The sequence below is a fragment of the Salmo trutta genome, chromosome 5 (genome assembly GCF_901001165.1).
Source record: "Salmo trutta chromosome 5, fSalTru1.1, whole genome shotgun sequence".
Lineage (NCBI taxonomy): Eukaryota > Metazoa > Chordata > Actinopteri > Salmoniformes > Salmonidae > Salmo > Salmo trutta.
This window is the reverse complement of record NC_042961.1, coordinates 32,823,631-32,836,323: the sequence shown is the minus strand read 5'-3', so window position 1 is coordinate 32,836,323 and position 12,693 is coordinate 32,823,631. Positions and strand designations below refer to the sequence as shown.

At 45.1% G+C, this 12,693-nt stretch overlaps 1 protein-coding gene across 1 annotated transcript in view; it reads left to right on the top strand.

The window, feature by feature from the left end:
* LOC115193479 (phospholipid phosphatase 4-like) overlaps positions 1-11,522 on the top strand; it is an 80,959-nt gene extending 69,437 nt beyond the window's left edge. Inside the window, exons 6-7 of the mRNA XM_029752162.1 lie at positions 2,296-2,466; positions 10,952-11,522. Coding sequence (XP_029608022.1) covers positions 2,296-2,466; positions 10,952-11,163 — 383 coding nt within the window. The 3' untranslated portion in view covers positions 11,164-11,522. The remainder of the gene's footprint in view (positions 1-2,295; positions 2,467-10,951) is intronic.
* The last annotated feature ends 1,171 nt before the right edge of the window (positions 11,523-12,693 follow it).

Sequence of the window (12,693 nt, the reverse complement as noted above, 5' to 3'; positions counted from 1 at the left end):
ACCCTCTCCTCCGACGGCATTGTTTTGCATCTCCTCCTCAATGGACTGCACCATATTTGCCAATTCTTACTGTGAGATGTTACCCCACACTTCCACCAAGTTCCCAGACATTTCTGGGGGTAGTGGCCCTAGCCCTCACCCTCCGATCCAACAGGTCACAGACATGCTCAATGGGATTGAGTTCCGGGCTCTTCGCTGGCCATGGCAGAACACTGACATTCCTGTCTTGCAGGAAATCACGCACAGAATGAGCAGTATGGCTGGTGGCATTGTCATGCTGGAGGGTCATGTCAGGATGAGCCTGCAGGAAGGGTACCACATGATGTCTTCCCTGTAACGCACAGCGTTGAGATTGCCTGTAATGACAACAAGCTCAGTCCGATGATGCTGTGACACACTGCCCCAGACCATGATGGACCCTCCATCTCCAAATCGATCCCGCTCCAGAGTACAGACCTCGGTGTAATGCTTATTCCTTCGACGATAAACGCAAATCCGACCATCACCCCTGGTGAGACAAAACCGCAACTCATCCGTGAAGGGCACTTTTTGCCAGTCCTGTCTGGTCCAGCGATGGTGGGTTTGTGCCCATAGGCGACGTTGTTGCCGGTGATGTCTGGTGAGGACCTGCCTTACAACAGGCCTACAAGCCCTCAGTCCAGCCTCTCTCAGCCTATTGCGAACAGTCAGCACTGATGGTGGGATTGTGCATTCCTGGTGTAACTCGGGCAGTTGTTGTTGCCATCCTGTACCTGTCCCGCAGGTATAATGTTTGAATGTGCCGATCCTGTGCAGGTGTTGTTACACGTGGTCTGCCACTGCAAGGATTATCAGCTGTCCGTCCTGTCTCCCTGTAGCGCTGTCTTAGGCGTATCACAGTACAGACATTGCAATTTATTGCCCTGGCCACATCTGCTGTCCTCATGCCTCCTTGCAGCATGCCTAAGGCACGTTCACGCAGATGAGCAGGGACCCTGGGCATCTTTCTTTTGTTGTTTTTCAGAGTCAGTCAAAAGGCCTTTTTAGTGTCCTAAGTTTTCATAACGGTGACCTTAATTGCCTACCGTCTGTAAGCTGTAAGTGTCTTAACGACCGTTCCACAGGTGCATGTTCATTAATTGTTTATGTTCATTGAACAAGCATGGGAAACAGTGTTTAAACCCTTTACAATGCAGATCTGTGAAGTTATTTGGATTTTTATGAATTATCTTTGAAATACAGGGTCCTGAAAACGGGACGTTTCTTTTTTGCTAGGTTATAAAATATTTTTTGCCAGATCCTAATTGGTATATCAAATTTTATGTTCCTTATGATGGCATAGAAGGCCCTTCGTGCCTTGTCTCTCAGATCGTTCACAGCTTTTTAGAAGTTACCTTATATTTAGGCTGAGGTATGTATCGTTTCTTGTGTGCTCTAGGGCAATGGTATCTAGATTACATTTGTATTTGTGGTCCTGGCAATGTTTTTGGAACACCAGTATTTTTGTCTTGCTGAGATTTACTGTCAGCGTCCAGGTCTGACAGAATCTGTGCAGCAGATCTAGGTGCTGCTTTAGGCCCTTCTTGGTTGGGGACAGAAGCGCCAGATCATCAGCAAATAGTCGACATTTGACTTTCTAGTAGGGTGAGACCAGGTTGCGCAGACTGTTCTGTTGCTCTCGCAAATTCGTTGATATACATGTTGAAGAGGGCGGGGCTTAAGCTGCATCCCTGTCTCACCCCACAGCCCTGTGGATAGAAAGGTGTGTGTTTTTTGTCAATTTTAACCACACATTTGTTGTTTGTGTACATGGATTTTATAGAGTCATATATTTTTCCCACAACACAACTTTCCATCAATTTGTGTAGCAGACCTTCATGCCAAATTGAGTCGAAAGCTTTTTTGAAATCAACAAAGCATGAGAAGACTTTGCATTTGTTTTGATTTGTTTGTTTGTCAATTAGGGTGTGCAGGGTGAATATGTGGTCTGTCAGTCCTTGGTTCCAAATATTGGGGAAGATGCCAGAGCTAAGAATGGTGTTAAAGAGTTGATGTTTTGCCAATTGGAATTTGTTGTCTGTATATTTCATCATTTCATTTAGGATACCATCAACACTACAGGCCTTTTGGGGTTGGAGGTTTGTATTTTGTCCTGTAGTTCATTCAATGTAATTGGAGAATCCAATGGGTTCTGGTAGTCTTTTATAGCTAATTCTAAGATTTGTACTTGATCATGAATATGTTTTTGCTGTTTGTTCTCTCTCTCTCTTCTTTGCACTCCCCATCTCCGTCTCCCTGTCTCCCCCAATCCCTCAGTTGCATTCTCTGGCTTGGGCTTCACCTCCTTCTACCTGGCTGGGAAGCTGCATTGCTTCACGGACCAGGGCCGCGGGCGCAGCTGGCGTCTGTGTGCTATGTTGCTGCCCCTTTACAGTGCTGTGATGATCGCCCTGTCCCGCACCTGCGACTACAAACACCACTGGCAAGGTCTGTCACAGTCACGCCACATCCAAATTAACCAGCAGATAAACCATTTAGGTCCAGGAGTTTTTTTCTGACCATGTGACTTACAGGCTGTTGAATTCAGTCAACTTTATTATCCAATGTGCGGGAATTACTTTTGCAATATTCCTTTAACTATCCCCAAATTCCCTGGTTTTCAACTAATCCAGGAATCTTCCAAATAGGAAGACACCATTCAAACAGTTTTAGAAACTTTGGAGTGTTTTCTATCCAAAGCTAATAATTATATGCATATTCTAGTTTCTGGGCAGGAGTAATAATCTGATTAAATCGGGTACGTTTTTTATCCGGCCGTGAAAATACTGCCCCCTATCCATAACAGGTTGACCTCTCTAGGGGAGGTGGGTCGAAATCATCCCACACTATTCAACAGCCAGTGACAAATCAGAGCGCCAAATTTAAAACCACAAAATGTCATAATTCAAAGTTCTCAAATATAGGACTATTTTACACCATTTTATAGATACACTTCGCCTGAATCGAACCACGTTGTCCGATTTCCAAACGGCTTTACAGCGAAAGCAACACATTAGATTATGTTAGGAGAGTACATAGACACAAAAAACCACACAGCCATTTCCAAGCAACTAGCATGCATCACAAATACCCAAAACACAGCTAAATGCAGCACTAACCTTTGATGATCTTCATCAGATGACACTCCTAGGACATTATGTTATACAATACATGCATGTTTTGTTCAATCAAGTTCATATTTATATCAAAAAACAGCTTTTTACATTAGCATGTGATGTTCAGAACTAGCATACCCACCGAAAACTTCCGGTGAATTTACTAAATTACTCACGATAAACGTTGACAAAATACATAACAATTATTTTAAGAATTATAGATACAGAACTCCTTTATGCAATCGCTATGTCCGATTTTAAAATAGCTTTTCGGCGGAAGCACATTTTGCAATATTCTGAGTGCCTAACTCAGCCATCACGACTAGCTAATTTGACACCCACCAAGTTTGGGACAAACTAAACTCAGAATTACTATAAGAAAAATTGGATTACCTTTGCTGTTCTTCATCAGAATGCACTCCCAGGACTTCTACTTCAACAACAAATGTTGTTTTGGTTCCAAATAATCCATAGTTATATCCAAATACCGCCGTTTTGTTCGTGCGTTCAGGTCACTATCCGAAGGGTAATGCGCGAGCGCATTTCGTGACAAAAAAATTAGAAATATTCCATTACCGTACTTAGAAGCATGTCAAACGCTGTTAAAAATAAATTTTTATGCTACTTTTCTCATAAAATAGCGATAATATTCCAACCGGGCAACGTTGTATTCATTCAAAGACTGAAAGAAAAAAATGGAGAAGTCTCGTGAACGCGCATCTCCAGTCTCACTGTCCCCAGGCTGACCACTTATAAACTCTGCTCCTACACTTTGCCCAGAGACAGCAGACACCCCATTCCACTTTCTGGCGGCTTTAGAGAGACAATGGAAGCCTTAGAAAGTGTCACGTTACAGCACAGATGCTGTAATGTCAATAGAGATGCAACAGAAGGACAACAAATTGTCAGACAGGGCACTTCCTGCATGGAATCTTCTCAGGTTTTGGCCTGCCATAAGAGTTCTGTTATACTCACAGACACCATTCAAACAGTTTTAGAAACTTTAGAGTGTTTTCTATCCAAATCTACAAATTATATGCATATTCTATTTCTGGGCAGGAGTAGTAACCAGATTAAATTGGGTACGTTTTTTAACCGGCCGTGAAAATACTGCCCCCTATACCACAACAGGTTAACTAACCTCCAGATGAGATTCAATGCCATACAACTCTCCTTCCATGGCCTCCAACTGCTCTTAAACCTGTTGGGGATAGGGGGCAGTATTTGCACGGCCGGATAAAAAACGTACCCGATTGAATCTGGTTACTACTCCTGCATAGTAACTGCCCAGTAAAAATCCTATCGCCATTAGCATAACAAAATGTAAAAAAAAATTTTTTTCAATTTTTTTTTCAAATTATATCGTTTTATAGATACTCCTCTCCTGAATCGAACCACGTTGTCTGATTTCAAAAAGGCTTTACAGCAAAAGCAAAACATTAGATTATGTTAGAGAAGTATATCGTAAAAGTAGCCACATAGCCATTTTCCGACCAACCACATGCATCACAAATAACCAAAAAACAGCTAAATGCAGCACTAACCTTTGACAATCTTCATCAGATGACACACCTAGGACATCATGTTACACAATACATGCATTCTTTTGTTCGATAAAGTTCATATTTATATATAAAAACAGCATTTTACATCGGTGCGTAACGTTGACTAACTATTTTCCCTCAAATGCATCCGATGAAACAGCGCTACAATTTACTAAATTACTATTCGAAAACATTTTTAAAATGTAATATTGTCATTCTAAGATTTATAGATGAATATCTCTTGAAAGCACCTGTAATGCCAGATTTAAAAATAACTTTACTGGGTAATCACACTTTGCGATAAAAGGGGATGCGATACTCAGAACAATAGGCTAGCAATACTGGTCAGCGCCATCTTGGAACAATCGCATATCAAATCTAGTCTTGTATACTATTGTCAATAATCCCTTACCTTTGATTATCTTCATCCTTAGGCACTTCCAGGAATCCCAGGTCCACAACAAATGTATTTTCGTTCGAAAAAGTTCATCCTTTATGTTCCATTAGCTTGTTGTTGTTAGCGCATTCTGAAGGCTGCACCAAAAGTTCCGACATGCGCGGGGCTACTCTTTCAACAAAATGCACTTTTTTCTTATTTAGGTTTGTTCAAACATGTCAAACGTTGTATAATATAAATCTGTAGGGCCTTGTTCAACTAGAGCTCCAATAAGATTTGAGGGGGACGATTGCATTGTCTTTCAAAACGTTTCGAAAGGGGAGGGTAGCTAGGGGCGCCGGCGTCATAATGGTGATGGCCCTCTCCGTGTGACCACGTTCCACAGAGTGTCATTCTGTCAGTTTTACAGTAGAAGGCTCAAATCACTTTGTAAAGACTGGGGACATCTAGTGGAAGCAATAGGAAGTGCTCAATGAACCATAGCTCACGGTGTGATTAATAGGCAACGTGATGAAGTTGAGTCCGGATTTCAGAATTCCACTTCCTGTTTCGATCTGTCTCGGGGTTTTGACTGCCATATGAGTTCTGTTATAATCACAGACACCATTCAAACAGTTTTAGAAACGTTAGGGTGTTTTCTATCCACAAGTATTACTTATATGCACATCCTAGCTTCTGAGTTTGAGTAGTAGGCCGTTTAAAATGGGCACGATTCTTTTTCAAAATGCGCTGTGGCGCCCCCTATCCTAGGCGACCGTCAAGAGGTTAAACATCTCCAATCCAAAATTAAATCAGTCTGCGTAGGTTTAGTTAGGAACCAAAACCCTATCTGTAAATCATTATGCCCACATGAAGAAATTCGATTTGACTAGTGCAGTGTTAGCTAGCTAGCTACATAGCTGTCTTTGTCATAGCATGATAATTGTGTAGTTTAGTAATAGCTAGGTTAGCTAGCCAGCTATTTCCGTCCCCCGCGACGCCATTGTTACATACCCAGCCAACTATTACCGACGAGCAGCATTGTAGAAACTAAATACGTTACAAAGGAACGTCTTGATTAGTGTTGTTATGTTAGCTAGCTACAAAGTTGCTTTTGTATAATAGCCAACCTCTACCGACTAGCAGCACTGTAGAAACTATTACATTACAACGGAACGATTTGACTAGTGCAGTGTTAGCTAGCTAGCTACATAGCTGTCTTTGTCATAGCTTGATAATTGTGTAGTTTAGTAATTATCGAGGCTATCTAGGTTAGCTAGGTTAGCTAGCCAGCTATTTCCGTCCCCCGCGACGCCATTGTTCCATACCCAGCCAACTATTACCGACGAGCAGCATTGTAGAAACTAAATACATTACAAAGGAACGTCTTGATTAGTGTTATGTTAGCTAGCTACAAAGTTGCTTTTGTATAATAGCCAACCTCTACCGACTAGCAGCACTGTAGAAACTATTACATTACAACGGAACGACTTGATTAGTGTAGTGTTGTGTTAGTTAGCTAGCATTTTCGTCACTTTAGTCAATAAGATTTTCGCAACGTAAGCTTAACTTTCTGAACATTCGAGACGCGTAGTCCACTTGTCATTCCAATCTCCTTTGCATTAGCGTAGCCTCTTCTGTAGCTTGTCAACTATGTGTCTGGCTATCCCTGTTCTCTCCCCTCTGCACAGGCCATACAAACGCTTCACACCGCGTGGCCGCTGCCACTCTAACCTGGTGGTCCCAGCGCGCACGACCCACGTGGAGTTCCAGGTCTCCGGCAGCCTCTGGAACTGCCGGTCTGCGGCCAACAAGGCTGAGTTCAACTCAGCCTATGCTACCCTCCAGTCCCTAGACTTCCTGGCGCTGACGGAAACATGGATTACCACAGATAACACTGCTACTCCTACTGCTCTCTCCTCGTCTGCCTACGTGTTCTCGCATACCCCTAGAGCATCAAGCCAGCGGGGTGGTGGCACTGGAATCCTCATCTCTCCCAAGTGGACATTCTCTCTTTCTCCCCTGACCCATCTGTCTATCTCCTCATTTGAATTCCATGCTGTCACAGTTACCAGCCCTTTCAAGCTTAATATCCTTATCATTTATCGCCCTCCAGGTTCCCTTGGAGAGTTCATCAATGAGCTTGATGCCTTGATAAGTTCCTTCCCTGAGGATGGCTCACCTCTCACAGTTCTGGGTGACTTTAACCTCCCCACGTCTACCTCTGACTCATTCCTCTCTGCCTCCTTCTTTCCACTCCTCTCCTCCTTTGACCTCAGCCTCTCACCTTCCCCCCCTACTCACAAGGCAGGCAATACGCTTGACCTCATCTTTACTAGATGCTGTTCTTCCACTAATCTCATTGCAACTCCCCTCCAAGTCTCCGACCACTACCTTGTATCCTTTTCCCTCTCGCTCTCATCCAACACTTCTCACTCTGCCCCTACTCGGATGGTATTGCGCCGTCCCAACCTTCGCTCTCTCTCCCGCTACTCTCTCCTCTTCCATCCTATCATCTCTTCCCTCTGCTCAAACCTTCTCCAACCTATCTCCTGATTCTGCCTCCTCAACCCTCCTCTCCTCCCTCTCTGCATCCTTCGATTTTCTCTGTCCCCTATCCTCCAGGCCGGCTCGGTCCTCCACTCCTGCGCCGTGGCTCGACGACTCACTGCGAGCTCACAGAACAGGGCTCCGGGCAGCCGAGCGGAAATGGAGGAAAACTCGCCTCCCTGCGGACCTGGCATCCTTTCACGCCCTCCTCTCTACATTTTCCTCTTCTGTCTCTGCTGCTAAAGCCACTTTCTACCACTCTAAATTCCAAGCATCTGCCTCTAACCCTAGGAAGCTCTTTGCTACCTTCTCCTCCCTCCTGAATCCTCCTCCCCCTCCCCCTCCTCCTCTCTCTCTGCGGATGACTTCGTCAACCATTTTGAAAAGACGGCTGATGACATCCGATCCTCGTTTGCTAAGCCAAACGACACCGCTGGTCCTGCTCACATTGCTCATATCGCGTCTCGTGACGGCCGGCCGCCCAACAACCTGCCCACTTGACCCTATCCCCTCCTCTCTTCTCCAGACCATTTCCGGAGACCTTCTCCCCTACCTCACCTCGCTCATCAACTCATCCTTGACCGCTGGCTACGTCCCTTCCGTCTTCAAGAGAGCGAGAGTCGCACCCCTTCTGAAAAAACCTACACTCGATCCCTCCGATATCAACAACTACAGACCAGTATCCCTTCTTTCTTTTCTCTCCAAAACTCTTGAACGTGCCGTCCTTGGCCAGCTCTCCTGCTATCTCTCTCTCTTGATCCTAATCAGTCAGGTTTCAAGACTGGGCATTCAACTGAGACTGCTCTTCTCTGTGTCACGGAGGCTCTCCGCACTGCTAAAGCTAACTCTCTCTCCTCTGCTCTCATCCTTCTAGACCTATCTGCTGCCTTTGATACCGTGAACCATCAGATCCTCCTCTCCACCCTCTCCGAGCTGGGCATCTCCGGCGTGGCCCACGCTTGGATTGCGTCCTACCTGACAGGTCGCTCCTACCAGGTGGCGTGGCGAGAATCTGTCTCCGCACCACGTGCTCTCACCACTGGTGTCCCCCAGGGCTCTGTTCTAGGCCCTCTCCTATTCTCACTATACACCAAGTCACTTGGCTCGGACATATCCTCACATGGTCTCTCCTATCATTGCTACGCAGACGACACACAATTAATCTTCTCCTTTCCCCCTTCTGATAACCAGGTGGCGAATCGCATCTCTGCATGTCTGGCAGACATATCAGTGTGGATGACGGCTCACCACCTCAAGCTGAACCTCGGCAAGACGGAGCTTCTCCTCCTCCCAGGGAAGGACTGCCCGTTCCATGATCTCGCCATCACGGTTGACAACTCCCTTGTGTCCTCCTCCCAGAGTGCTAAGAACCTTGGCGTGACCCTGGACAACACCCTGTCGTTCTCCACTAACATCAAGGCGGTGACCCGATCCTGTAGGTTCATGCTCTACAACATTCGCAGAGTACGACCCTGCCTCACACAGGAAGCGGCGCAGGTCCTAGTCCAGGCACTTGTCATCTCCCGTCTGGATTACTGGAACTCGCTGTTGGCTGGGCTCCCTGCCTGTGCCATTAAACCCCTACAACTCATCCAGAACGCCGCAGCCCGTCTGGTGTTCAACCTTCCCAAGTTCTCTCACGTCACCCCGCTCCTCCGCTCTCTCCACTGGCTTCCAGTTGAAGCTCGCATCCGCTACAAGTTCATGCTGCTTGCCTACGGAGCTGTGAGGGGAACGCCACCTCCGTACCTTCAGGCTCTGATCAGGCCCTACACCCAAACAAGGGCACTGCGTTCATCCACCTCTGGCCTGCTCGCCTCCCTACCTCTGAAGAAGCACAGCTCCCGCTCAGCCCAGTCAAAACTGTTCGCTGCTCTGGCACCCCAATGGTTGAACAAGCTCCCTCACGACGCCAGGACAGCGGAGTCAATCACCACCTTCCGGAGACACCTGAAACACCACCTCTTTAAGGATAAAGTAATCCTTCTACCCCCCCCCCCCCCGAAAGATTTAGATGCACTATTGTAAAGTGGTTGTTCCACTGGATATCTTAAGGTGAATGCACCAATTTGTAAGTCGCTCTGGATAAGAGCATCTGCTAAATGACTTAAATGTAATGTAAATGTAAATACTAAAGTAATTTCTGCAATAAAAATACAGTATACTACAGTCTGCAAAAAACTACAGTAAATACTGCAGCATATTTGTCCAGAAATACTACAGTATAATACAATCTGCAAAAACACTACATTAAAGTGGAACTGACAGCGTTTTAGCAACATTAAATCTTATTCAAATCTGTTCATATACTGTACACCCCCAGGAAGAATATTACACCTTTTTTATGTACATTTTCTAAAGCAGGAAGAAAAAAAAATCTCCTATTACCCTGCTCTGTGAACAGGCTGCGTGGATAACATCATGCACTCTTCCCCATTAAGGGATGCTGTAGCCCCCCGGGTCCTTTGTAAATGCCTGGGTTCAGCTCCAGCATTGGAGAAGGGACCCATACTGAAGCATTAACACCATCAACATTTAGATGACTCTGTACATATTATGATGCATTTCAAATCACCAGCTCAGTGACAGAGCCTCCACATGATTAGTTTGTAGTATCCCTACTTTTAGAATAGTCATCCATCTCGACTGTATAGTTAAACTATTTATGGTGCAGGTGTTAACTTAATTTTATCCAGCTGGATAGATAAATAATTGTTTCCAAAATCTTTTTGAGTCTAGTTCAGCCAGTCTAACTAATGCATTAGTTATTCATTCTCTCTACAACATTACAATGTATTTGTTTGTGAACAATTGTTTTTATTGGATCACAAATCAACATTACAATTTAGCACTTATTTTCAAACATTGATCATGACTAGGAAATAATTTTGGTCTCAGCTATAGTGACAAAGTGACAGATGGTCTGTCCAAGCCAGGGACATGTTGAGACTCAGCTAGGCCCAGTAGTGACATCAGCCCAAAGTTCAACCGATCTTAGCACAACGTTCACAAGAGCAACTGATTAAACTAAATTAGCTGACATTTCCAATATAAACATAATTAATTAAGTAAATCATCAATGATTCATCCACTGTATAAATAACTAAGTACCCACATGTATTTCCTACGGTAGATTTCTGAGACCTGAGTGCAATCTAGCAATACTCCTGTGTGTGGTAGAGTGTGGCTCATTTGGTAGGAGTGTGGCACTAACTGTTGTGGATATCACTCACATAGACATACAGAAAATGTATGCACTCACGATACTGTAACTTGCTTTTGGAAAAAAACATCTGCTACGGTAAGTAGCATATGTACATTATTAATATATTATTATTATTCCCCAGATGCCTTTGTTGGAGGGGTGATCGGCCTGCTCTTTGCCTACATCTGCTACCGGCAGCACTACCCCCCGTTCCTGCACATGGACTGCCATCTGCCTTACGCCAGTCTGGCCAAAGCCCCCCACCTCGTCTCTGCCCATGGCAATCCCCTGGTCCTGCCCACCGAGAACACCACCAGCATGCCTCTGAAGGGGCTGACAGTGGGGCCTGTATGACTCCTGCCACCCCTACACCCAGACCTGGCCCCTAGCCTCACACCCACACAAGGAGCACCTAACCCCCTCTCACTCACACAGACTGAGATGTGGACAATACTGTACCCCCTCTCCCACTCTCAACCTTTCTCCCATCCTCCACCCTCACTCTTTGTTGGTTTTACCTGCCTGAATCAGGAGCATTTCAGTGGTGTACATTTAGAGAGGCTGTGTATGTGTAGGAATATAGGACTGCTGGAGCAAAAAGGCACTAAAAGTATGAAAAAAGGAAATTAAGGGCCAGTTGCGCGAAATCAACATAAAACGGTTATGACATACATACGGAAATTATTCAGACCACTTTACTTTTTACATATTTTGTTACATTACAGCCTTAATCTAACATGGATTTGAAAAAGTAATTCCTCAGCAACCTACACACAATAACCCATAATAACAAAGCAAAAAAATCAACAAAAATACCTTATTTACATAAGTATTCAGACCCTTTGCTATGAGACTCGTAATAGAACTCTGGTGCATCCTGTTTCCATTGATCATTCTTGAGATATTTCTACAACTTGATTGGAGTCCACCTGTGGTAAATTCAATTGATTGGACGTGATTGGGAAAGTGACACACATGTCCATAGGTCAAAGGAATTGTCCGTATAACTCCAAAACAGGAATGTTTTGAGGCACAGATCTGGGCAAGTGTACCAAAAGATTTCTGCAGCATGGAAGGTCCCCAAGAACACAGTGTCCTCCATCATTCTTAAATGGAAGAAGTCTGGAACCACCAAGACTCTTCCTAGAGCTCGCCACCCGGCCAACTGAGCAATCGGGGGAGAAGGGCCTTGGTCAGGGAGGTGACCAAGAACCTGATGGTCACTCTGAAAGAGCTCCAGAGTTCCTCTGTGGAGATCGGAGAACCTTCCAGAAGGACAACCATCTCTGCAGCACTCTACTAATCAGGCCTTTATGTACAGTGGCCAGACGGAAGCCACTCCTCAGTAAAAGGCACATGACAGCCCGCTTGGAGTTTGCCTAAAGGCACCTAAAGACTCTCAGACCATGAGAAACAAGATTTTCTGGTCTTATGAAATCAACATTAAACTCTTTGGCCTGAATGCCAAGTGTCACATCTGGACGAAACCTGGAACCATCCCTACGGTGAAGCATGGTGGTGGCAGCATCATGCTGTGGGGATGTTTGTCAGCGGCAGGGACTGTGAGTCTAGTCAGGATCGAGGCAAAAATGAATGGAGCAAAGTACAGAGAGATCCTTGATGAAAACCTGCTCCAGAACTCGCAGGACCTCAGACTGGGGCAACTGTTAACCTTCCAACAGGACAATGACCCTAAGCACACAGCCAAGACAATGCAGGAGTGGGTTCGGGACAAGCATCTGAATGTCCTTGAGTGGCCCAGCCAGAGCCCGGACTTGAACCCGATCTCACATCTCTGGAGAGACCTGAAAATAGCTGTGCAGCAATGCTCCCCATTTAACCTGACAGCGCTTGAGAGGATCTGCAGAGAATAATATGAGAAAC